At 46.7% G+C, this 23519-nt stretch overlaps 1 protein-coding gene across 3 annotated transcripts in view; it reads left to right on the forward strand.

Moving 5' to 3' along the window:
- LOC119660933 (intracellular protein transport protein USO1) overlaps positions 1-15060 on the forward strand; it is a 73888-nt gene extending 58828 nt beyond the window's left edge. For 2 of the 3 annotated variants that reach the window (XM_038069924.1, XM_038069923.1), the window contains 9 exons: positions 221-292; positions 370-544; positions 3274-3623; positions 3678-3833; positions 3892-4031; positions 4826-5347; positions 9694-9857; positions 14352-14430; positions 14497-15060. In XM_038069924.1, the coding sequence (XP_037925852.1) occupies positions 221-292; positions 370-544; positions 3274-3623; positions 3678-3833; positions 3892-4031; positions 4826-5347; positions 9694-9857; positions 14352-14430; positions 14497-14499 (1661 nt within the window). In that variant the 3' untranslated portion in view covers positions 14500-15060. The remainder of the gene's footprint in view (positions 1-220; positions 293-369; positions 545-3273; positions 3624-3677; positions 3834-3891; positions 4032-4825; positions 5348-9693; positions 9858-14351; positions 14431-14496) is intronic. The other variant, XM_038069922.1, reaches the window with a different exon arrangement.
- Positions 15061-23519: the final 8459 nt, after the last annotated feature.

Genomic DNA, 23519 nt, shown 5'->3' on the forward strand with positions numbered 1-23519 from the left:
GTTGGAAAACGGACATTAAACAACTAGATCGGAATAAATATTTCACAGATATCACTCAGATGGATTGATTGAGGAACTCACATAAGAAAGCTTGTTTGATAGTAGCCTGCCCAAGGGAATTAAATGGGGATGGGGATGGGCATTACTTCAAAGAATAACTCCCAACATACGCTTACCTTATTAAACCTTACCTTACCTTATTTTAAAAAAAATTCCACAGTACGACCGCGGAAACCTGAACTAATTATCCGAGAAAATGAACCGGCCGAATTACCGCCAGATGTTATACGTGGTATGTTATTTGAAACCAAAAAGACCCTTAAAGTTTTACAATTTTCATGACTTTTCTTCAACTACTAACACAAATAGCATCAGACAAACCTGATTTAGGTTTGGATGAACTTCAGCAGCTGAATGTACGAGAACGTTTTCAAGTTTTTGAACACTATAAGGACCGGACAAAGGAGGAAGAGGATTCAAAAACTCGTGACCGTTCCCCAACTGGTGTCAAACGAAGCACATCTATTTTGTCCAAATTAGCAAAGTAAGTACCATTTGTGTCTTTTGTCTTTGTTATTTGGTCAATGACATTTTCGTCACCTTCAAAACACAGGCTATACACTTGCTCTCAGACGCTGATACCCTGAGATCTCAAGATCACAAATCAGGTTCCCTTTCATTATTTTGTAAGTACTAAATGAGAAATTAACGTTTAAATCCTCGAAAAGGGATTTTTCAGCTTTTCTCCCATTTTCGTCACCTTCAAAACAGAGGCTATACACTTGCCCTCAGACGCTGATACCCTAAGATCTCAAAATCAGATCAGTAACTTTTAGCATTTTCGATAGGACTTATCAGGTCTCGCGACTTTGTTGATGCAGATTTTAGAACTTCTTGGTGCTCATCTCCATAGAATGACTGCGACAGTAATTCGTTGCCCTCAACTGAAGCGCCAGGTTGCAGCAGTGTGTGGGATTCGCACACACTCAAACCACCGCCACTCTTCCGCCCCTCCCCGCGGGACCACCGTGATGTATTATTATACTTCGCGGGGGAGGCTCTGGTTCGCTATACCAGCTCGTCCATGACACTTCTCCGTCGCGCCGCCTTCCGAGCTCGATCTAACTCCAGGAGTTTTGTCTGCACCACGGCTACTGCCTCATTTACCGCCATCCAGTTTTCATTAAATAAATAAATAAATAAATAAATAACGTGCTCCGGGTTCTCGGGTGTAGCACCGCATTCAAGACAGTTGGGAGACTCGTCCAACTCGAAGCGATGCAAGTACTTCCTATAGCCACCGTGTCCCGTAAGGAACTGTGTCAGGTGGTAATTCAATTCTCCGTGCTTTCAGTTGACCCATTTCTCCCATTTCCACCTGCCCTTGTCGGAGTTATCCCATCGTTGTTGCCACTTGCCACACAACTCTCTCCTGGAGGCTTTTCGAAAATCCGCAGTCACCTCGGCTGGATTTGCTTTCCATTTTTCGTAGAGCCAGTGTGCCTCGCTCGCTAGAAGATCTATGAGGATCATTCCTGCGATAACACACACTGCCTCCGTCGACGCCGTCCTAAATGCGCTGCACATCCTTAGCGCAATTGGCCGGTATGCCGAACTTATCTTCCTCCGGTTGACAGCGTGGTTCAACGCTCCCGCCCAGACAGGGGACGCGTATAGCAGGATCGACCTCATCACTCCCGCGATGAGTAACCTGTGACTATACTTCGGCCCTCCCACGTTAGGCATCATCCTTGCAAGGGATGAGCTGGCATTTGCTGCTTTCTCTCGCGCATAATCCAAGTGTCCCTTGAAACTCAGCTTGGCATCGATCATCACTCCCAGGTATTTGACAACCGATTTTGAGACGACCTCACGATTACCAACCCGGATGGTAACCGTGTTGTTCTTCCTACGGTTGGTAATGAGGACCGCCTCCGTCTTTTCGTCCGCCAGGTCCAGCTTGGCCATTCGTAACCATGACTTGATGGTATGAATGGCTTCATTTGCATAAAGCTCCATGTCCTCGGAATGGTTTGCAATTGCGACTACCGCCAGGTCGTCCGCAAAACCAATCAGCATTGTCTCCTCCGGCACGCGAAGGCCAAGCACTCCGTCATACACTATGTTCCACAGCAGCGGTCCCAATACAGAACCTTGAGGCACACCTGCTGTCACAATGTACTCCTTCGGCCCGTCGTCCGTCTCATACCAGAGAAGTCTGTCCGAAAGGTAACTCTCGATGAGCCGAGTCAAGTAGCTAGGAACACCCAGTTTGGCCAAAGCGCCCTTAATCCAGCCCCAGTTGGCTGAGTTAAAAGCATTTTTGATGTCCAGCGTCACCAGAGCACAGAATTCACCCATGGCCATTGCATTTCGAGCCAATTCCACGACCTTTGCTACTGCATCAACCGTAGAACGGGCTCGCCGAAACCCATATTGCCGCTCTGAAAGACCACCCGCAAGCTCGATGAACGGGAGCAGCCTGTTGTATATCACCCTCTCCAACATCTTCCCCATGGTGTCTAAGAGACAAATAGGGCGATATGAAGAGGGCACGCCGAGTGGTTTTCGGGGCTTCGGTAGCAATACCAGCTTCTGCCTCTTCCACTGGGTGGGAAACACTCCTTCCGCCATGCACGATTCGAATGTGTTTGCGAACCACCTTGGTCTGGCCTTGACCGCCACCTTCAGAGCCCTGTTCGGAATTCCGTCCAATCCCGGAGCATTGCTGTCCCCAATACGTCTGCAGATTTCCCGAAGTTCCTCTTCGGTAACATCAGGGATCGAGAAGACGTCCTGCTGATGCTACCTATGATAGTATAGAAAAAGAAGCCTCAGATGGATCGATAGTGTAGGCTAGGCAGCTTCCAGTGATATCGAATGGCACTCGCTGGTAGTTCCGTACTAAGGTAGAACTAGACTGAACATTGGTTATTACAGGGTTGATGATGATAATTATATTTTCCATTGTAGCATCACGGTTCGGGTAGCTCAGTGGTTGTGGGATAGCAGTTGACTCAGTTGTGAATGAGTACCTGAGTCAAATCAGGGTAATAATCAGGGGCGAACATTGTAACCATGCCAAGTCCCCTTCTGCATTGGTTATGCGTCCCCTAATCTGCTGCTTTCCTATTGGAATTGCTTACAATAATGATATCGCCGGCGACTGAGAATTTTGGAATGTTCCTATGTTGTCACTTGGTGTTAGGTTCGATCAACCTCAGTGTCTGTCTCTCTCCTCAACATAACCCAACTCTTATTAACCCGTTATAGGTTCCACGCCAAAGGAATGAATACCGGTCTAAACGACGAATCCCTATCTGGTGTTCCTTATGAAGATTCAAGTGACGAAGAGGACTACAATAATGAAGAGGATGACATTGATGATGACAACGAAGATGCTGATTTAATCCGGGCCAAACGAGCCCAACGGGAACGTCCCATAAGCTTCCGAAATATGAGTGATATCAAATCGAAATTTGAAAATGGTCACATGATGAGTCGCGAGGAGCGCCGCGAGGAACGAAAACAAGAAATCCAAAACATACGTTCTCGTTTATTCATGGGAAAGCAGGCTCGTATAAAGGAGATGTACCAACAAGCTGTCGCAGATAGCGAGCAAGGTGAGTACTAAATTCAAACCCTTTCGAATAAAATTGGCCTAACGTCTTGCATAGCTATTACATCGTCGGGCAAAAAACCTGAAATCGACATTGGTGACAAAGCTCGAACCCTTAAGGAAAAATTCGAAACAGGTGAGGTCTTCAAACAGGGTAAAGAAGGTAGTGGAGAACATAGACTTCAGGATGATGAAATGGAAGTATTCGAGCAAGGTATTAAGGCAAAGGAAACAAACCAGAAAAGCTTGTCCTAACATTCTTGCCTTTGTAGGGATCAGCAAACAGTCACGATCGATTTTCCAGAATTTGGATGCATCACAGCAACAAGCCCCTCTACCAAATCAAGGCCCTAGAACGCCCGATACGAAAAAACAACAACAAGTAAGAAAATTACAGCCGGACAAGTCCAAGGTATATTACAAAGCTCATCTGTCCTGTACGTAGATCATAGAGAGTATGTCAAACATGGAGTGGCTTCACACGCATAAGTGCAGCTGGCGCATTCTTACGCTCTCTCATTTTTCCCATTTACTAAGCAAATCGTGCTATTTCCGAAAGGAGAGTAGCTTTTTGTCATTTTTTTAAATTACAGGAAAAATATAAGTCTTCCTTTTGGAGCGTGCTGCCGAATCTAACCTGGTCTTTAAACTAAAGCGGCAACTGACAGGTAAATTAAGGGGTAGTATTCCTCTGAGAGTAATGTACGTCTATAGCCTGGATCTCTTCTTGGAGCCTTACCAAATCTTTATAAGAGTATGAGATTCCTAGTATTGGGGATGCCTTTTCTTAAAAAATAACAGGCTTTGAGGCATTTCTGCATGGTTTACCGACTCAGAATCATCCTAGTTCGCCTGGTTAGGTCGCAGTTTCATCAGAAGTAGGTGGTAAGCTTCTTCTATATACTTATTTGGTAAACCTCTTTGGTAGACATCTTCAGTATACTTATCTGTCTGCGGACCTAACTGGTAATACCTGGCAAGTATTGCCTACGGTGGTATACCTACCTGTCACCTCTGTTGCGCTCAGGACCAAGTATACGCTCTACGCAAAATCTCTTCAAAATCCAAGCTCATGGCTTGCTGAATGCTTTCTTTTGATTTGCAGTTTACCAAAAAAAAATGGGCTCTGTAATGCGTTGCTTTATTCCGCTTGAAATTGACAAATAAAGTTTCAGACGTCGCTATAACTATTTTTCCTTGCACTAGCCATTCTTAGGTACTGGAGAAATCGTAAGAAGCACAGATAAATCGGACGACATCAAAATTGAAACATCCGAGGTATCATCGAAATTCCGATTTTTCGAACAGTATCGTCCAACTGAAACGGAACGAAAACCCTTCCGTATTACACCACCACGTGAGGGTGTGGTCAAAACAGCCGATTCACCTGAACCTGAAATCTATGTTGATCCTGATGTAGTTCGGTCAGAAGGACGAACAGATGATTCAACGGTAGCAGCGAAAACTCATACCGCTACGAAAATGCTGTCAATATTTCGTCAAATGGAAGAATCTAAAAATAAACGTAGCGAGTTTGACGAAGTACCGAAGCCATTGAAACGATTTACTCCACCTCCAGATGGTAACCGACGAGTATATAATGATGAAGATAGTGATGAAGATGAAGAGGATGATGATGAAGAGGAGGAGGAAGAAGAGGAGGAAGAAGAGGAGGAAAGTGAAGAGGAGACTAAACATAATCGATATGATGATGAATTCCTGCGGCAGGTGAGTATAATATTGTATTAGGTCCATCATGCACGTTGCGGTATACATACCGTTGAATAGAAGGAAAGACCGGCTTTAACGTCTACATGATTTTTTGTGTGTTTCCTATACTAACACCACAGTAAACGCAAAAAATTTTGCAAGCATAAGTGATTGCACCACGTTGAATAAGTGCAATGCTTTCTTTCCACTACCCAAATGCAAGCACTGCGCCGTGAGACGAATCTCCTGTATGTAATGTACTCTCGAGATTGATAGAGCTATGTTGCCTAGCCGTCATTGCTCAAGCATACGTGCTTGCATAGACAATACGCTGCGTCGATGGTCTCACGCGACTCGTTGACTTAGTTCGAGTAGATCGCCCCCCCCCCCCGGCTTCCGCGCGCTAAGCTAAGCTTTTTATTCACGAAAGTTATCTGTTGATTTCGGTGAGACGGAATTCATGCATAACGTTGCACAGATTGGTAAGGAACTCGTGGAGGCCCGTTGATTCGTTGCTGGGAGCGAGGAATTCTCATGGGAGCGACAGGGTAATCCCGTAAAGCATTTGCGCGCACGAAGAGTTCAGGCCCTCCTTTTTTTTTGGGGTAGGGTAGGAGAATGGATTTACGCACACTGTGTTGGACTCCCGATTCGTACGTGGTCGGACTACCAACTAAACACCTCCCCATCGTCAGAGAGCTAGCCTGGAACCGTCTGTCACATTATTTCGGGCCAGCCCCCAAACTCTCCCGCCTCGCGGAGCCTTCAAATCAGGGAATTCCTTTCACCAACGGGAGGGGAGAGGAGAAAGGGAACTGTCAGTTCAAGGAGCCCCCTGCTATCCGGCTCCTCCACCGGTCGAGTTCTATCTTCTTAGCAACGAGAAGGACCCGAACGTAATGGGCAACACGGTTCCACCTGTCAGCAGTCCTCAGCATCTCTTCCACAATGTTGTCTGGAGAGAGATCCCTTGTGTTTAAATAGAGCTGTTGACGAACCCCATCCGACCTTCCACAAGAAAAAAAAGTGTAGTGGGCATCGTCCACAACTCCATTGCAAAACACACAATCCGGAGAACGCGTCTTTCCAATCTTGTGCAGGTAAGACTGAAAATTTCCATGCCCACTTAAAAATTGGGTGAGGAAATAGTCAGTCTCACCATGCTTCCGATTCAGCCACGCACCTAAGTTGCCGATGAGCCGCGCAGTCCATCTGCCTCTAGTTTCATTTTGCCAAGAGAGCTGCCACTCGTCTAGAGTGAGGCCCTCCTTACAGCTAGTACAAAGTCCCAATGGAATGGTGGGCAGTACGTCTGGGCAGGCTGGTTTTGCCCGTGGCACACAACTTTGGCCTTAAGTGTGCGATGTAAACATTCGACAATTCCGTTTGACGCGGAGTGATAAGGCCACGTCCTGGTCCTAGAGCATCCGATGAAGTTGGCTAGCGACTTGAACAAAGTCGACTCGAATTGAGTACCCTGGTCCGTTGTATCGTACGAGGCGTTCCGTCCGCATGCAACCTAGTTGTTCTAGAAGGCCTTTGCCACGAAGTCAGCAGTCTGGTCAATTTTTGCAATCGCCTCAGGCCATCTGGAGAACCGGTCGATTACAGTGAAGCAATACCTGAGACCTTATGAAAAAGTCAAGGGACCGACGCTTTTTAGATAGACGCGTTGAAAATGCTCATCGGGTACCGGAAAAGGAGCGGGAGACCTTCTGAAAAAGTCAAGGGACCGACGCTTTTTAGGTAGACGCGTTGAAAATGCTCATCGGGTACCGAAAACGGAGCGGGTTCCTTTGGTGGCGAGATATCTTCCAGCGCTGACATGGTATACAAGTGCGAGCCCAAATATCATAAAGGCGTCCCTTTTCATTCCAGTCAACACGAACGTCTTAGCGATGGTTTGGCACGTGGAACGGCGTTTGGATGTGCCAAACATCCAAGAGACAGATTACAGACGATCCCCTTGGCTGAACCGCAGCGTTTCCGTATCAGTTTGAGTGATGTGGTGTTATCATGAAGCAGGTTCCGTAGTTCCGTATCCAGGGATGGCTCATCTTCGCTGATGAAGGCAGGCAGTTCGATGGTTTCGATACGGGAGACTGCATCTGCTACTTCGTTGCTTAAGGCACGAACGGAACGAAAGTCCGTTGTAAATTGGAGTATGTAGCTGAGGCGTCGCTGTTGTCAGCTGACTGAGCAAACGCGTATGTCAGCGGCTTTTAACACAAAGAACTCGGAACCCTCTAGACAGCGACGGATGTGACGGACGCTGCTGTAAATTTCCAAAAGTACGCGCTGTATTTCGCTTCCACGGCTGAGATTTTCTTTTGATAAAAAGCTAGCGGACGTTTCCGTAGCCTACACAATGACGAAATCTATGAGCGATACCATGACCGTCCGGTTGTGGATAAAATCCGGCTCAATAGGTTACGGTGGGCGGGTCACTTAATCCGTATGGATGAAGATGATCCCACCCGGAGAGTCTATAAGGGCAATATCTAAGGTAGAAAAAGAAGACGAGGCAGACCCTGCCTAAGATGGAGCGATGACGTGGGCCAGGACGCCAGACAGCTTTCAGGGATATCGAATTGGTGGACCTCGGCGCAAAACCGGGATGTCTGGAGTTCCTTATTAAGGCAGGCCTAGACCGGATACCGGTTGTTGCGCCGTTGATGATGATGATGAAAAAGCTAGCGGGAGCCACTGTTTGTTTTGTTGTTGCTCCACGACTGCGACATTGGAAGCGTCAGTAGTAAGCATCAAGGGGGCGTTGGCCTGGAAATGCGCGAGTAGTTCGGCGTCGACTAGGCAATTTCTGTATCCTTCGAAGGCATCCTCGGCTTCTGGCACCCACGTGCTGACGGTCTTGTCTCTCTTCTTGGTCCTTGCGCAGTATTTGTTGAACGGGACTTGCAGCGTAGCAGCGTTGCGGACGAAACGTCGATAAAAGTCAATGGTCCCAAGGAATTGTCGGAGATCCTTGACGGTGGACGTTTTCTTGAATTTGCGGATTGTATCCACCCGAAACGTAGGTGGGGAGGAACGTTTTTCGCTAATAACATGCGTGAGATACTCCAACTCGTTCACGCCGAAAACACATTTGGAAACGTTGGTGACAATGCCAAACTTCGTGAGACGTTCGACAATCAGGCGCAAGTGCTCTATGTCCTCTTGGTTCAACTCTGATGTAACCAGTATGTCGTCCATATAGCAAAAGCAACAGTCCAGTCCTTGCAAAACCTCGTCCATAAAACGTTGAAAGGTTTGCGAGGCGTTATGGAGACCGAACGTCTTCGTCATAAACTCGAACAGACCGAACGGTGTAGTGATCGCCGTTTTGGGGACATCGCTTTCGACGACGAGTATTTGATGGAAGGCCTTCAACAAGTCGTTTGCTACCAAGGTCCATGGTGACATTCTCGATGTATAGCATCGGGTATTTATCCGGGGCGGTCACATCGTTGAGGCGGTGGTAGTCTCCGCACGGGCATCAGGAACCGTCTTTCTTTGGCACGAGATGTAGGGGGCTTGCCCCGGGACTTTTGAAAGGTCGACAGTAACCGTTGCTTAACAGGAACTGGAACTCCTTTTTCGCAACTTTCAACTTTTCTGGGTCAAGCCTGCGAGGGCGGACTGATACCGGTGGGTCGACGGTCGTGATGCAGTCTCGTGTGCCGTGAGTAGGGGCATTTGTACTTAACGCAGGGCTTGTAAGCCCTGGGAAATTCTTTAATAACGCCGAGAACGGGGAGTTCCTGGTGACAGTTGATATAGTCTGATGGACATGTTAACTTTCTTTACCGAATGCGGAGGCGTGTGTGTCAGGGCCCAAGAGTTTCCAGTTTTTTATGCCGACGAGCAGTCCAAAATGCTTGAGAAAATCGGCGCCTAGGACAGGCCGCGACACTTTGGCGATGCAAAACTGTCAGTGGAACGGACGCGTGAGGCCTAGCGAAAGGGTGAAAAATTTGGTATCATAAGTGCTGATGGGGGTTCCCTTGGTTGCAACCAACTTCTACAAGGACGCCTCCTGGGCATTACGTGCAAAGGACACATCTACCCCCGTATCCACTAGGAACTTTAGCCACGACGTTGGGTCATAGACCTCCAGGCAATTCCTCAAGGAACCACTAGTTATCGTCTGCTCTGCTAGTGGTTCGATGCGGTTTCTGACAGTAAATGTTTACAATGGTTTCTCCACTCAGTCATCGAGTGACTCAGGACCTCTTCAGCCTTTAAACAACACGGTTATAGGGTTTTACCATCTTAGTTCGTTTTCTAAATGATCTTAGACCTTATCTAATGATTCTCTGCATGTCAAGCCCCTTTAAAACTCCTTAAAAATCTACTCTCATTCTCAGGCACAGTCAGCTGCAAGAGCGAAACAACTTCGAGCGAAATTTGAAAAATGGGAAGCCAATGAAATACGACGCGAGATGAACAACAGCAATAATAACAGTGCAGTGAATTTATACGAGCAACACTACGATGATAACGAGGAAGGACAAGTTGAAAGCGCCAAATCGTAAGTTAATGATCTTTTTTTAAGGCTTCCTTTTATAAGATTTTTGACTGACCTTAAAAATAAAGATTTATTAGGTTTACAACCCTGAGCTAAACTTTTATGGCTCTACTTCTTCAAAAGCTGCTATTACCATTGGAAAAATTGCCGGGCACTTGTACTGTGCCAGTACGTGTAAAGAGGTTTCATCACACTCCGCGCAGAACCTGGCAGGCATTGTCCGTAGATACCCCTAGCTTCCTTAAATGATTGTTTAGCCGACAGTGACCAACAAGAATTCCTACTATGATTCGGGGGTTCTTTTTGGTGAGGTTTAAGCAATTCTTTGTGTCCTTGGGTTCGCATCCCCTAATAAACACCTTGGAGTGCTCCATTCCTGGTTCCCTCAACCATTCCTCTTCATTTTTTATGGCCATAGCCATGAACCTGATTCCGATTCCACAGAAAGGTTCCGGCCCGTTTACAGTCGTTGCTGCTCCCTTTTCGGCTAGTTCGATCGCTGCCCCATTGCCTTCCAATCCAACATAACCTGGAACCAAGAGTATCCACACCTTGGTGAACGAGCAGAACAGTCTCTTAAGACATTCCCACATCAGTTCAGAGTTCACCTGGTTGGACCTAAGTGCCTTAATCGCTGCTTGGCTGGTGGTGAGAATAGCAATGTTCTGCCCCCTGTAGTTCCTTTGGAGATTAAAGGAGGCACATCTGTATTTTGCGTATATTTCCGACTGGAATATGCTAGTGTGCTTACCATTGGCTCAAAATACTTTTCCTTGGATCAATGACACCGGCACCGGCTCCCTCTGCTGTGAGGGATCCGTCAGTGTTTCAAAGTAATCAGTTGTTGGTTTAAGTCGCCTTGTTACTCCAACGTGTTTCAAACTTCTTATCGAAGACTCCTTATCAGTGTTGTCTTGCACAGTCGACTTCCTACAGGCGTGTGGGCCTGCATATTTGACACATCTGGGGTTGTATTCGCAACTTGAAGAAAGGTAGCCAAATTGTCGACAGTTAAACTACTGAATGACATCCCCTCTCCTGGCTTTCTCCCACCTGATCCGCTGGTGTAATAGTGTTTTTCGTTTAGAGAGACTATGGTGGCATCTACCTCGGAATTGAGAGTGACGCGAAAGAGGCTTAAGTTGGTATCGTTGTCCCGGGGTGTAGAGCCTTGAGACACCAATCGGCGTAAGCTGTGCCAATTCTTTGATTTCCTTTGTCACGTCGTCAGAAGAGTATTTGTGAGAGAAGATTCCTCTGAGAATAAAAGTTGGCTTTCTCTCCCCCTTAATGGTGAAGGAATGACCTTCTAATTTGAAGACCTTGGTTAATTGGAAGAGTTTATTGTGTGTATTGGGAAGATGGTAACGGTTTTTGTTTGCTAGAGCCTCGGTGTCCAAGATACCCGGAGCCCTTTGGTAGACAGACTTATCTGAGGCAAGTTTGAATTCGTCTTGAAATCCGTGAATGTAATTGATCGAGGAATTGACTTCGCCGTTCCGAGGGTTCTGCTCGTCCCCAGGAAGGAAGCTCTGGTCGCCGTCAGTGATTATGGGTGGGCAGTCTTCGTGAATTATGTCTTAGGCCGTAACGACCCAGCGTTACCTACTTTTTAATCACGCCTGCGCTTCCAAGTATCTTCTTATTTTTTCCTTTGTCTCACTGGTGGCAGTGAGATTTTTATCGTGATTTGACGTCGGATACCAGTCGACAGGAATGAGTACCTGAGTCATATCAGCGCAATAATCTCGGGCGAGCGCAATGCTGACCACATTGCCTGCTACAGTGTACTGTAGTGTACCGTTTCGGTTTTGAATGAAGTGCTCTCTCTTGTTGTGCAAACGATTATTATTATTATTTTGGTCGATGTACAGACCAATCTTAACAAGTGAATTCTCGCTATCGCGAATTACGTGACCATACCATCAAAGACGCCTCTCCCGCAATTTTTCCTTCCGTGCAACTCCATATCGATTGCTTGGATATCCTTATTTCGGATGTGATCAAAACGTATCACGCCACTCGTCCAACGCAACATTTTCGTCTCCATTACCGCGAGACGCCGTTCATTGTCTTTTATAGTCGGCCAACACTCAGAACCATAGAGAGTGACAGGACGGACGACATTGCGGTAAATTTTAGATGTGAGGCGTTCGTTGATACGTCGATCACAAAGAACACTAGTTTTGGAACGCCACTTCATTCAGGTGGTGTTAATCCGTGAAACAATTTCATAACGCGATTCTCTATTGTCTGATAGCGTTGACCCGAGGTATTTAAATTGTTCAGTTCTGAAGAATTCACTGAGCCACAGTGTTGGGTCCCAGCTCTTCGCTTTCCAGAGCTCAGATGCGATGTCAAGTGTATATGTATCATAGTTAAAAAAGCCCACGGACCCTCTTCCCGCCCAATCGGACCTAGGGGCGACCAACCTAAGGATGGGCTGAAGGCAACATCCAAAGGCCCGCATCACAGCGATGATGCGTTTTAACGCAAAGTGTGTGGCGACCATGCGAAAATGTATTACTACATCCCGATTGTCGCAAACACTTTAGCCAATGACGCGGAGGTTCTACACTACAGAGACATGGATCTTATATCGAAGACAGTGCGGATAAAGACTGAAACCCATTAAGTCAGATTGCTACCGGACAGGACTCTTCGGACTATAGCACAGGTTGCAAGGATAACCGCTTTTTGCATCTCCGGTAATTGGTTGGTATAAAACTGTATCTCGTTTTCTGTCTGTGATCGGAATTGACGTCCATTGCGCTGCACTGAATAATTGTTGGTAGTGTGACCTTATTTGGGGGTGCTCGGGCGTCCTGGTGATCGTATTTAGAGACTTACCATCCAGCAGCCTCTGGGCGGCCTCCTTAAAATTTTTCCTGAGGCGCCGTTTGCGTCTCCTTATATTCCCACGCTCTTCGACACCGTCCGGATGACGGTGGTTGGACGGTGTTGGGATTTTCATGTCGCCTATTTACGCCATTCCGGGGGTTGATTACGTCACGATGCTTTCCGTATTTTCCAAGGACAGCTGCTGTCCAGTCCTCGAAATTTGGTGTTACTTCTTCGGGGGGTGACGTCGTTAGTGCTTGACAAATGTTGGCTACGAAATCCGGCGGATCGAGCGTTTTCAGCGCTTTATGTAAGTTCTGCGGGACTAATCTCGTCGCTGAAATTACTACTGGGACTACTTCGATCTTTTGTAGTCTCCAAGTCTGCTTCGTATCGTCTGCCAAGGGGCCGTAGTTCGGGATTTTTTCGTGCTGTTTTTCAACAGTGTTCCGGTCCAACGGTACGGCTACATAGATTATAAAGCACACTCGTTCTTCCTTCAGAAGCAGGACTAGATCGGGTCTGCTATGATTAACAATATGGTCGGTGGCAATAGTGTGATCCCACAATAGTTTGACCCAATCATTTTCCAAGATTCTCTGCGGAGTATACTTATAGTAAGGATGATAGGTTGCCACCAAGTTATACTTCAACGCAAGGTTTTGATGGAGAATCTTGCAGAGGGAGTTATGACGATTGGTGTACTCGGTACCGCTCAACATCCTGCAGATGCAGATGTTATGTGCTGGATGGTCTCCTCTTCACAGTTGCATAACCTACAACTGGAGTTGGTGATTGAGGAGTCGTGAAGAATGTACCGTTTATAATTTTTTGTTGGGAGCGAAGCATCCTGAATTGAAGTTAGGAATGCTTCGGTCTCATAGAAAAGTACACCATTTCATCATCATCATCAACGGCGCAACACCCGGCATCCGGTCTAGGCCTGCCTTAATAAGGAACTCTAGACATCCCGGTTTTGCGCCGAGGTCCACCAATTCGATATCCCTAAAAGCTGTATGGCGTCCTGACCTACGCCATCGCTCCATCTTAGGCAGGGTCTGCCTCGTCTTCTTTTTCTACCTTAGATATTGCCCTTATACACTTTCCGGGTGGGATCATCCTCATCCATACGGATTAAGTGACCCGCCCACCGTAACCTATTGAGCCGGATTTTATCCACAACCGGACGGTCATGGTATCGCTCATAGATTTCGTCATTGTGTAGGCTACGGAATAGTCCATCCTCATGTAGGGAGCCAAAAATTCTTCGGAGGATTCTTCTCTCGAACGCGGCCAAGAGTTCGCATTTTTTCTTGCTAAGAACCCAAGTTTTCGTTAAGAAAGAGCTCCCACCGGTCACCACGTGGAGGTGGAGATAGGGTTTGGTAGTAGAGCTGTTGGTGTTGGTTCAGCAGGCATTTCCCAGGTTTTATGCTCCATCGTGGGTACCAATCCACATTTCGCCCTGGGACCTTTACTACCCTTTGACCACCACCATTTGTCAACCCCATTTGTTGGAAGCTTCGATGTCAATGCCTGACAACAACAAATTTTTTATATGACCTCTGTGAATGGGTTTCTCTTTCCATATATATATATTTTATATCCTAATTAATTTGTGCTACACAATATTTTGGTTTTTTAAACACGCTTCAGGTTACGTGCAAAATTCGAATCATTGCGAGAGACCGCGAATACTCCAACAAGGCCTCGGGTCCAAGTTAATCGGTTTGTGGTGGGTATCTTTTAAAATATAAGAAAAGCAAGAAAAGCATGAAAATGATATTGTCTTTATTTTCAGTAAACAGTTTGGCTAAAAAATGGCGGAGAAAACGCATGATAACAATAATTTCACTTGAAAATCAGCCTCTGCCGTTAGTCGTTACTAAGGTTTTGTGTAAAACAAAACCTTTCTTAATATATCTTCAAAACGAAGGATTTTAATGTTTAATTAATTCTCGTAATATTAGTTGAATAAAGTGCAATTTTTTAGTAAGAGAGGAATTATTCAAAAATTTAAAAGAATATCCAGAGAAATAATATAATAAATTGCATTTTATTTTAATACTAAAATTTGTTTAAATAAAACAAAAATTACCAAAATAATTTTATTCAAAATCTATTCAAATGTTGAAATCATTCTTACATTTTTTTAAAATATATAATTCAAAATTAAACGGAAAATAACAATTCATATTTATATATTAATTATAACAAAAGTTATTTCATCTTTTATATCTCTACATATATTCGTTATTTATTTGTATTTATAATATTTGAAATATGATTATGTTGTTTCAATTTTTTTTATCAAGAAAAGAAAAAAAATTAAAAGATAAATAAATCACAAAAGTGTCAAACACGATTCAGATTAGATTTACTGCCCCTTTTTGGTATAAGGAAACCATAACTTCCACTTAAAAAGAAAATTAAAAAAGATTTATCCAAAAATGTTATCCCAATTCCCAAATTTGAAAAGCCCTTATCTCCGTAATTATTGAGAATTTTAAGAAAATGGTCGCTTGTCTAGAGGATTAAAATGCTAGACCATCGAGAGGAAAAGAAAAAGTAGGATTGTCCTCAGCCTGGAACACTTTCGGGGTTCGGATAGAGGAAATTAAAAAAAAAAAGTAGTTCAATCATGCAATTTGGGGGAGGGCGCCATATGCATAACGCCCGCCTGCCTCGCCGAACTTGAATGATTCCAATAACTATACACTATTTTAGGGGTCTAAGGACCAAGCTGTCAGAGCTGTCAAAATGTCTGCCTTAGCTTTCCAACATCATGTCATCTGCATTTCTGAAACCTGGCTGGATGACAGGATTTTAGATTCTGAGCTCCTCGAAGGTTACTCCGTCTTTCGTTGTGACAGAGACTGCGTTGCGCTTGGCAAGACAACTGGCGGAGGTGCCCTAATAGCTGTTAGTCCCCTCTCCGTGCCGAAATCATCTTTTCCTCCTCCTACGATTCTGTTACCATACGTGTCCTTCCGCCAAATGTATGTCCCTTTATCATATCGTGTGTATATTTTCCCTGCCTAAACCCGCCTTCTCTGTACGAGGATTTCTTCGACAGATTATCAGAGGCCCTAACCGTTTTGTTTCCCTCACTTCCTTTCATCCTCTGTGGTGACTTTAATCTTCCTATGCTCTCCTGGCCCGTTACTCCTGGCCTTCCCTCTCTCCCTAATAAATCGACCCACCCTTCCCTTCCTCTATCCACTTTCATGTACACCTGTGGGGCCCTCCAATTTAACCTTTCCAGAAACCACTTAGATCGCACTCTTGATCTTGTCCTCTCTAACCTTCCTGTACGTTATCTTTCCCAATCCCTTCATGCTACGTCTTACGTTGCCCCTGACGCCCATCATCCTGCTCTCGAGTTCGATGTTCAGATATCCCGACTCCACTCTCCTGTCGCTCGCAAGTCTACCAAGTTCAACTTTCGTAAGGCGAACTTCGAAGGTCTGAACTCAGCCCTGGCGTCAATCAACTGGGTCCCCCTGCTCTCTCCATTTACATGTGACCAAGCACTCAACACTTTTTATACCATTTTATCTGATCTTCTTCCTTGTTACGTTCCCTCCTCTCCTAAGTGCTTACGCTCTTACCCCGTCTGGTTCACCACTGAAATTCACAAAAAACTACGTCAAAAACAAACTGCGAGAAAGAAGTTCCTGTCTTCTAGAAACGTTGCTGACTTAGTTTTTTTCAAATCCCTTCGTTCCTCGGTCAAATCCATAATACGTAAGTCCAGACACGAATATTTGTCCAGCGTGAAAGACACACTAAAGCGCGGAAATCTGAAACCTTTCTGGTCCCACAATCGCAACTCCCGCTGCCCTGCCCAGTTATCCCCTCCGTCCATTAAATTCTCTGGCTTCTCAGCTAACTCCCCTCAACTATCTTGTGATTTACTCTGCCGCTACTTTTCGTCAGTCTATATTCCTCCTCCTTCCTCCGAATCCCTCCCGATAGTAGATGTAGCTTGCCCCGTATCGTCTACCATTCCCCTTCTTACCCCTATCCTTGTCGAATACCTCATTGGCGAACTTGATGCCAAGGTCGGACCTAGCTACGATGGTCTTCCAAACCTCTTTTTGATCAAAACTGGTAAGTCCATCTCCCTTCCCCTATCTCTTATTTTCAACAAAAGCCTTGAAGAGAATCATTTTCCCAGCTTGTGGAAAGAGGCTCTCATTATCCCCATTCACAAAAGTGGCGATCGTTCGCTTGCCGAGAATTACCGTCCCATTTCCCTCCTCTCCTCCTGTTCCAAAATCCTGGAAAGATATGTCAGCGACTGGTTGTCCGTCCACTTTGGCCAACACATAGTGAAAGAACAACACGGCTTCGTTAAACGTAGGTCCACTGCCTCCAACCTGCTTGACTTTACTAACTTTGTCGCCAAATGTCTAAATTCACGGCAAGAAGTGCATACCATTTACACTGACTTCGCGAAAGCCTTCGACACTGTAAATCACAAGATACTTCCAAACTCTCGTCCCTAAACGTTCCCAAACAGTAGTGTGTTTTATGGCTTGCCTCTTACCTTTCCAACCGATCGTGCCGCGTCTCTTTTGACGGCTGCACTTCCCGCTCCTTCTCCCCCTCTTCTGGCGTCCCACAGGGGTCTGTTCTAGGTCCTTTGCTATTTTTGTTTTTTATTAACGACCTTCCTCCTCTCCTTACTTGTCCCTGTTTGCTCTATGCAGACGACCTTAAGCTGTTTTCCGCTATATTGTCGCCTATGGACTGTGTTTTTCTTCAGAATAACCTGGACACTCTGGTTCGTTGGTGCTCGACTAATACAGGAGGCAAGAGGAGTGAAGGCATCGGGCGATAAAGTAAGCCAAGCAACACTAGTAACACCCAGTAAAAACTCGGGAGAGGAGAAACCGGGGAAGAATCACCACGCCATGATTCCGGGGAGAGGTTGTCAAAACCCCAAGAAGGATGTGGAAGCCTGGCCAAAGATGGCACCTCCCAAAAAGAGAGCTGGGAGGAGGATGCGACGTCAGATGCTGATAATATCACCAAGTGTGGCGAAAAGACGAGGAAACGAAGAAGGACTAGACCGTCGGCTCTGCTCATTAAGCCGACGGAAGACAAGACATTTGCGGAAGTCCTTAGTGAAATCCGCTACAGGATGAAACCCGAAGACAACGGAGCAGAGGTGGCTTCTATACAGAAAACGAGGAGTGGCGGAGTCCTCCTCGAACTGGGCCCGAAGACGACTAGCAAGAGTACGTTCTGCGAAGCGGTCAAGGAGATATTGGGGGAGAAGGCTCTTGTTTCTAGCCTAGAGCCCATATGCTCTCTAGGGTACGAATGTGGATAATCGCCACCAAGTGCTGCAGGTGTCTGGACTATGGAAACACGTCAGCAGCTTGCAAGGGACCGGACAGGAGGACAACATGGAAAGGACTAGGGTGCGAATGGCATGATCCGCATTTTACAAATTAACACCCACCGGAATGCAACCGCTTACCAGTTGCTAGCACAGTTCGCTGCCCAAGTAAATGCTGATCTAGTGCTAATTAGCGAGCAATACCGAAACAGGGACCACGACTTATCAGGCACCGCTGCTATCTGGGCTCGGGCTGACCTTCGATTTCTTGTTCATGCTGAAGGCCGAGGGAATCCCAAGATACGTCGGAATTTCGGAGATTTTTCCGGCACCCAGACCTTCCAACCTCTACACCATTTACGCCACCCCTACAGCCCCCCTTGAAGCTCAGACCCTCTACCAAATGTGGTGATCACAAATTAAGCTCCTTTTTGCGAAATTCTCACTATTAACGGAGATATAAGCGTTTAAAGTTTTTCCCAAGATTCGTCGAAATTTCGGAAATTTTTCCGGCACCCAGACCCCCGGACTACCATACCATTTGGAAGCTCAGACTCTACTAGATATGGTGATCATAAATTAAGCTTTTGGTGAATCGGACGGGAAATTACCTTTTCCTGAATTCAGAATTGCTCTATTTTTTGTCCAAATGGTTCGTATTTACAAAACTGATGCTAATATTGTCTGCTGGTGGAGCTGTTATCGGACCAAAGATAATCCATCCGATCTTTGTTTTTTGTGCCGTTGGGGTTCCGTGAGTAATTCTGTCCAATAGAATGTCTCTGTATATATCCGCGCCTAGGATTACATCAATTCTACCCTTAGTCCTGTAATCTGAGTCAGCTAGGTCTGCGCGGGTCAGCCCAATGTCACCATCCTTACGTATCGCCGTACAAGGAAGAGGCTTCGTGATTGTATCAATGATTAATGCAATGATACCGATTTCACCATTTGACCACTTTTCCTTCATGGTTATGGATACTTGTCCTCTACATTTGCTGATTACGCTTCCAATTCCCGTTATGGCCACTGAGGCACGTTCTCATTTCAACCCCAATAAATTCGCCGGGTATTCCGTAATGAAAGTCCTGGGGGTTTAACGTGAGTACCTGCCATTAAGGCTTAATCCCACGGTCCTCTTCGAACGCGGATTGATTTTGTGACGACAATCAGAGCCCCGCCATGCAAGCATAGCGGTCCTGGTTTATACTGAGTGCAGGCTCAGCATTCATACCTATCTAACATCTCTGCCGCAACTAAGGGGTACGGCGCCCGAGTTGTACAGCGCAGCTCCACACTTGAGCTCCGAGGAGCTCTGCCGCGATGTAGGCATAACCACGCCCACCATGAAACTCCCACTAGGGGGCCAACCGCAAATAACTGGGCCGAGAGCACATCCTCCAGGAATTCTCCTGGAGCATATGCTCTCAGAGGGCCATCCCGGTTCCCATGGTACCAGATAACCTCCGGTGAGGCTTCGTGGCAGAGCCACTTCAGATGAGTTCCTTGCAGACTCGGGTCTGATCACCCTCCTCGAGTACGTGGGGAGGGGGTATTCCGTAATGAGGGAATTCTGAGAGCCTTGTTCTATTAGCGCGGGCAGTTTGATGAAGTCGCCGTTGGTATTGCGTGGCTAAATTATTGCGGTTGCCAATAGCACCGTCCATCTGTTTTCCTGATTCACGAGGTTGCTCTTGAACTAGTCAGAATGGTTCATGTTTGACTTATTTGGAGCTTCAGACTTGTCAATAGTCGTAGGATGCAGAATAGAATGGTGTTTATTTCCGCAAGTTTTACACGCTGCCTTCAATGTGCATTCATACATTCGATGCGCACGCATGTGATTGAAGCGCAAGTTGCTTGTTTTAATAAATTCTCTCCACTTGTCTAGGGTGTACCCTTGGAACGTCGGGCACTTGTATCGCCTGTGGCCTAATTTACACAATCTGCACTTTTCGTGTTCGTTATGGGTAACATTATGTGTCCCAATTTTACTGGATTTTTTAGAGGAGGAACACTTGTTCACTTCTTCAATGACATGGTACTGAGTTCCCAGAAATTCAAAGAACGCCTCTAACTTAGGCACAAGTTGCTCTGCAGAATGAACATCATGACTGCCTCGAATGGGTCAACTTCCAAGTTTTGGAAATTCGTGATCCAGCTCGTTGGTCGTATCAATCATTTTTTTGATGCCTTCGGCGTTTACCACAGTTTTCATGTTCCAAAACTGGGCCAAAAGTGACTGGGCAATAATGCGATTGTTGTCGTATCTCTTCGTCAAGAGATCCCAAGCTGCGAAATAGTTGTCATCTGACATATTAAGATGCTTAATTTGCTACGACGCGTCTCCCTTCACAGATACCCTCTCTTATCTCTTCTCTCTCCTCACTCCTCTCTCCACTCTCCTCTCTCCTCTCTCCTCTCTCCTCTCCTCCCTCCTCCCTCCTCCCTCCTCCCTCCTCCCTCCTCCCTCCTCCCTCCTCCCTCCTCCCTCCTCCCTCCTCCCTCCTCCCTCCTCCCTCCTCCCTCCTCCCTCCTCCCTCCTCCCTCCTCCCTCCTCCCTCCTCCCTCCTCCCTCCTCCCTCCTCCCTCCTCCCTCCTCCCTCCTCCCTCCTCCCTCCTCCCTCCTCCCTCCTCCCTCCTCCCTCCTCCCTCCTCCCTCCTCCCTCCTCCCTCCTCCCTCCTCCCTCCTCCCTCCTCCCTCCTCCCTCCTCCCTCCTCCCTCCTCCCTCCTCCCTCCTCCCTCCTCCCTCCTCCCTCCTCCCTCCTCCCTCCTCCCTCCTCCCTCCTCCCTCCTCCCTCCTCCCTGCTCCCTGCTCCCTGCTCCCTGCTCCCTGCTCCCTGCTCCCTGCTCCCTGCTCCCTGCTCCCTGCTCCCTGCTCCCTGCTCCCTGCTCCCTGCTCCCTGCTCCCTGCTCCCTGCTCCCTGCTCCCTGCTCCCTGCTCCCTGCTCCCTGCTCCCTGCTCCCTGCTCCCTGCTCCCTGCTCCCTGCTCCCTGCTCCCTGCTCCCTGCTCCCTGCTCCCTGCTCCCTCCTCCCTCCTCCCTCCTCCCTCCTCCCTCCTCCCTCCTTCCTTCTCACTCCTCTCTCCTCTCACCTCTCTTCCCTCTCCTCACTCCCCTCCCCTCACTCCCCTCTCCTCTCTCCTCTCTACTGGAGCTTCTGTATCTCGGAGAGTCTTCCGTTGACGTGGAGAAGAGGTCTCTGAATGAAATCCAATCTGAGCAAGTTCCCTCGAACGTTGGGACCTTAATCCGATTTAGTCTGACCGTATCTGGTTCTGCTGCTTGTAAAGTTCCATCTGCTGAATCGTTAGCGTGTCCCGTTCACTTCTTGAACTCCAACAATCTTTCCGCAAATTTGATGCTATGCACGTCGTATTCAGCCTCGGCTTATTCGTATTCCGTTATATACTGCTGCAAAAGTTCCTTAGTTTGAGCCAAGTTCTGTTTGGCTGAAAGATGGTTGTCCTCGAAAGTCTTCCATTTTCGACTGAGTACTTCCAGTTTTGCTTGAATGTAAAGCTCACTGTGTCGAGTCTTAGCATCCTTCTTGAAGTTCGATATGACCTTGAGGAACTCCTCCAGATTGCGCTTCTGGAGGATGTTGATGGCCGAATCCGTTCCGCTGCTGGTTGGCTCTCAGAATGACGTATTGTATTGAAACCTCTAAGCGCGTAGTTAGAACTTTGGTTCGATATGCTGCAGAAGTTCCTGCTTAACAAAATGCTGCTATTAAGTTCGAGCTAGTTGCAAGGGTGTCAACGAAGTGGTGTGTTGTAAAACCCTAAGTCATTTTTAGGATTTGCTTCGAAGCTCCGATGATCCACTCAAAATGGGTCGATTCTAATGCAGATATTCACAATGAAGCGTAAAAATTCTATTTCTCCAAATGCCGTATCCAGCTCGACGGACCAAAAAATGTGTTGGGTATCGGAGTATAGCAAAAATCCTTAGGATATTTGCCAGCCATTCCGACTTTTCTTGAGGCTGGGGTCAAGTATGTTTGTGGCCGTATTTATGATAACGTTCTTCAGGTGATTGTGAAGATCATTTGTTGATGCTTCATTTCCAGGATCTCTGTTGACTTCGGTTATTGCGGCATCCATTTCCCTCTTATAGGTGTCGCGGAGGGATGTATTGTGAATGGCTTCGGTGTTCACTCTTACCTGATTGTCAGAGGGGATTCTAGGTGGTGTTGTAATTCGAGCTCAGAGCAACGAGATAGTGGTCCGAGTCTATATTGGCCACCCTATATGTTCTGGCATTCATCAAAGTGGCGGGGTTTATACAGCACATGGTCAGTTTGGTTGAAGTTGGTCCCGTCTGGAGAGGCCCATGTATGCTTGTGGACCGCTTTCCCCCCAAACCAGGTACTTCGAACAACCATTTCGTGCGATACTGCTAACTGAATAATCCGCAGTCCATTATCATTGGTATCCCTATGTAAGCTATGGGAACCAACGTATCGCCTGAATACGGGCTCCGTCCCTACTTCACTGTTGAAATCTCCAAGTATGATTTTGATATCATACTTGGGACAGACTTCGAGGGTTCGCTTAACTGCCTCGTAAAAGGTATCCTTCTCCAACTCTACATTCTCCTCTGTAGGGGCGTCAACATCTATGAGGCTTATATTTCTAAACTTGCCTCGCAAACGCAGAGTGCATAGCCATGTACCATGAGAAAGTGCCCAAATCGTTCCATTCTTACACTCACCTAAAATCGTTACTTTATTTTCTAATGAAATTCGTTTCCGTTTAGTACTGATATTTTTTTTTTTTTTGTTGGGAGTAGGGTAGGTGAATGCGTTTACGTACAGATTGCTAGACTCCCGCAACAGCACGCTGGCGGACTACCAACTAAACACCTCCCTGTCATCAGGGAACTAGCCTGGAACCGTTTGACACATTACTTCGGGCTAGACCTCCCGTTCTCCCGGCTTTGGGAGCCTTCAAGTCAAGGAATTTCTTTCACCAACGAACGGGGAGGGGAGGAAGGAAGTTGTTGTTAGTTCAGGGAACCCCTTACCGTCCGATCCCTCCGTCGGTCGAGTTCAATCTTCTTCGTAATAAAAAGAGCCCGAAGATAATGCGCAATATGATTCCAGCTGCTAGCGCTCTTCATAATCTCTCTGACAATGTTATCTGGAGAGAGCTCCTCCGCGTCTGCATAAAGCTGCTGGCGGAGGCCGTCCCCCATCTCGCAAGAGAAAAAGATGTGTTCAGCATCGTCCGCCACTCTATTGCAGAACACACAACGAGGAGATCGCGCCTTCCCAACCCTGTGCAGGTAAGACTGACACGGATTGATTTTGTGACCACAATCAAAGCCCCGCTGAGACAAGCAACAACGGTACCAGTCTATACCAAGTGCATGGCTTAGCATTCATACTGGTGGATGCAAGAATTACCTAAATCTCTACCGAACTATGTAGTACGGCACCCGTGTTGATACGCAACACCACGTCGAGGCC

Source organism: Hermetia illucens, chromosome 7, assembly GCF_905115235.1.
Source record: "Hermetia illucens chromosome 7, iHerIll2.2.curated.20191125, whole genome shotgun sequence".
In the NCBI taxonomy this organism is placed as follows: domain Eukaryota; kingdom Metazoa; phylum Arthropoda; class Insecta; order Diptera; family Stratiomyidae; genus Hermetia; species Hermetia illucens.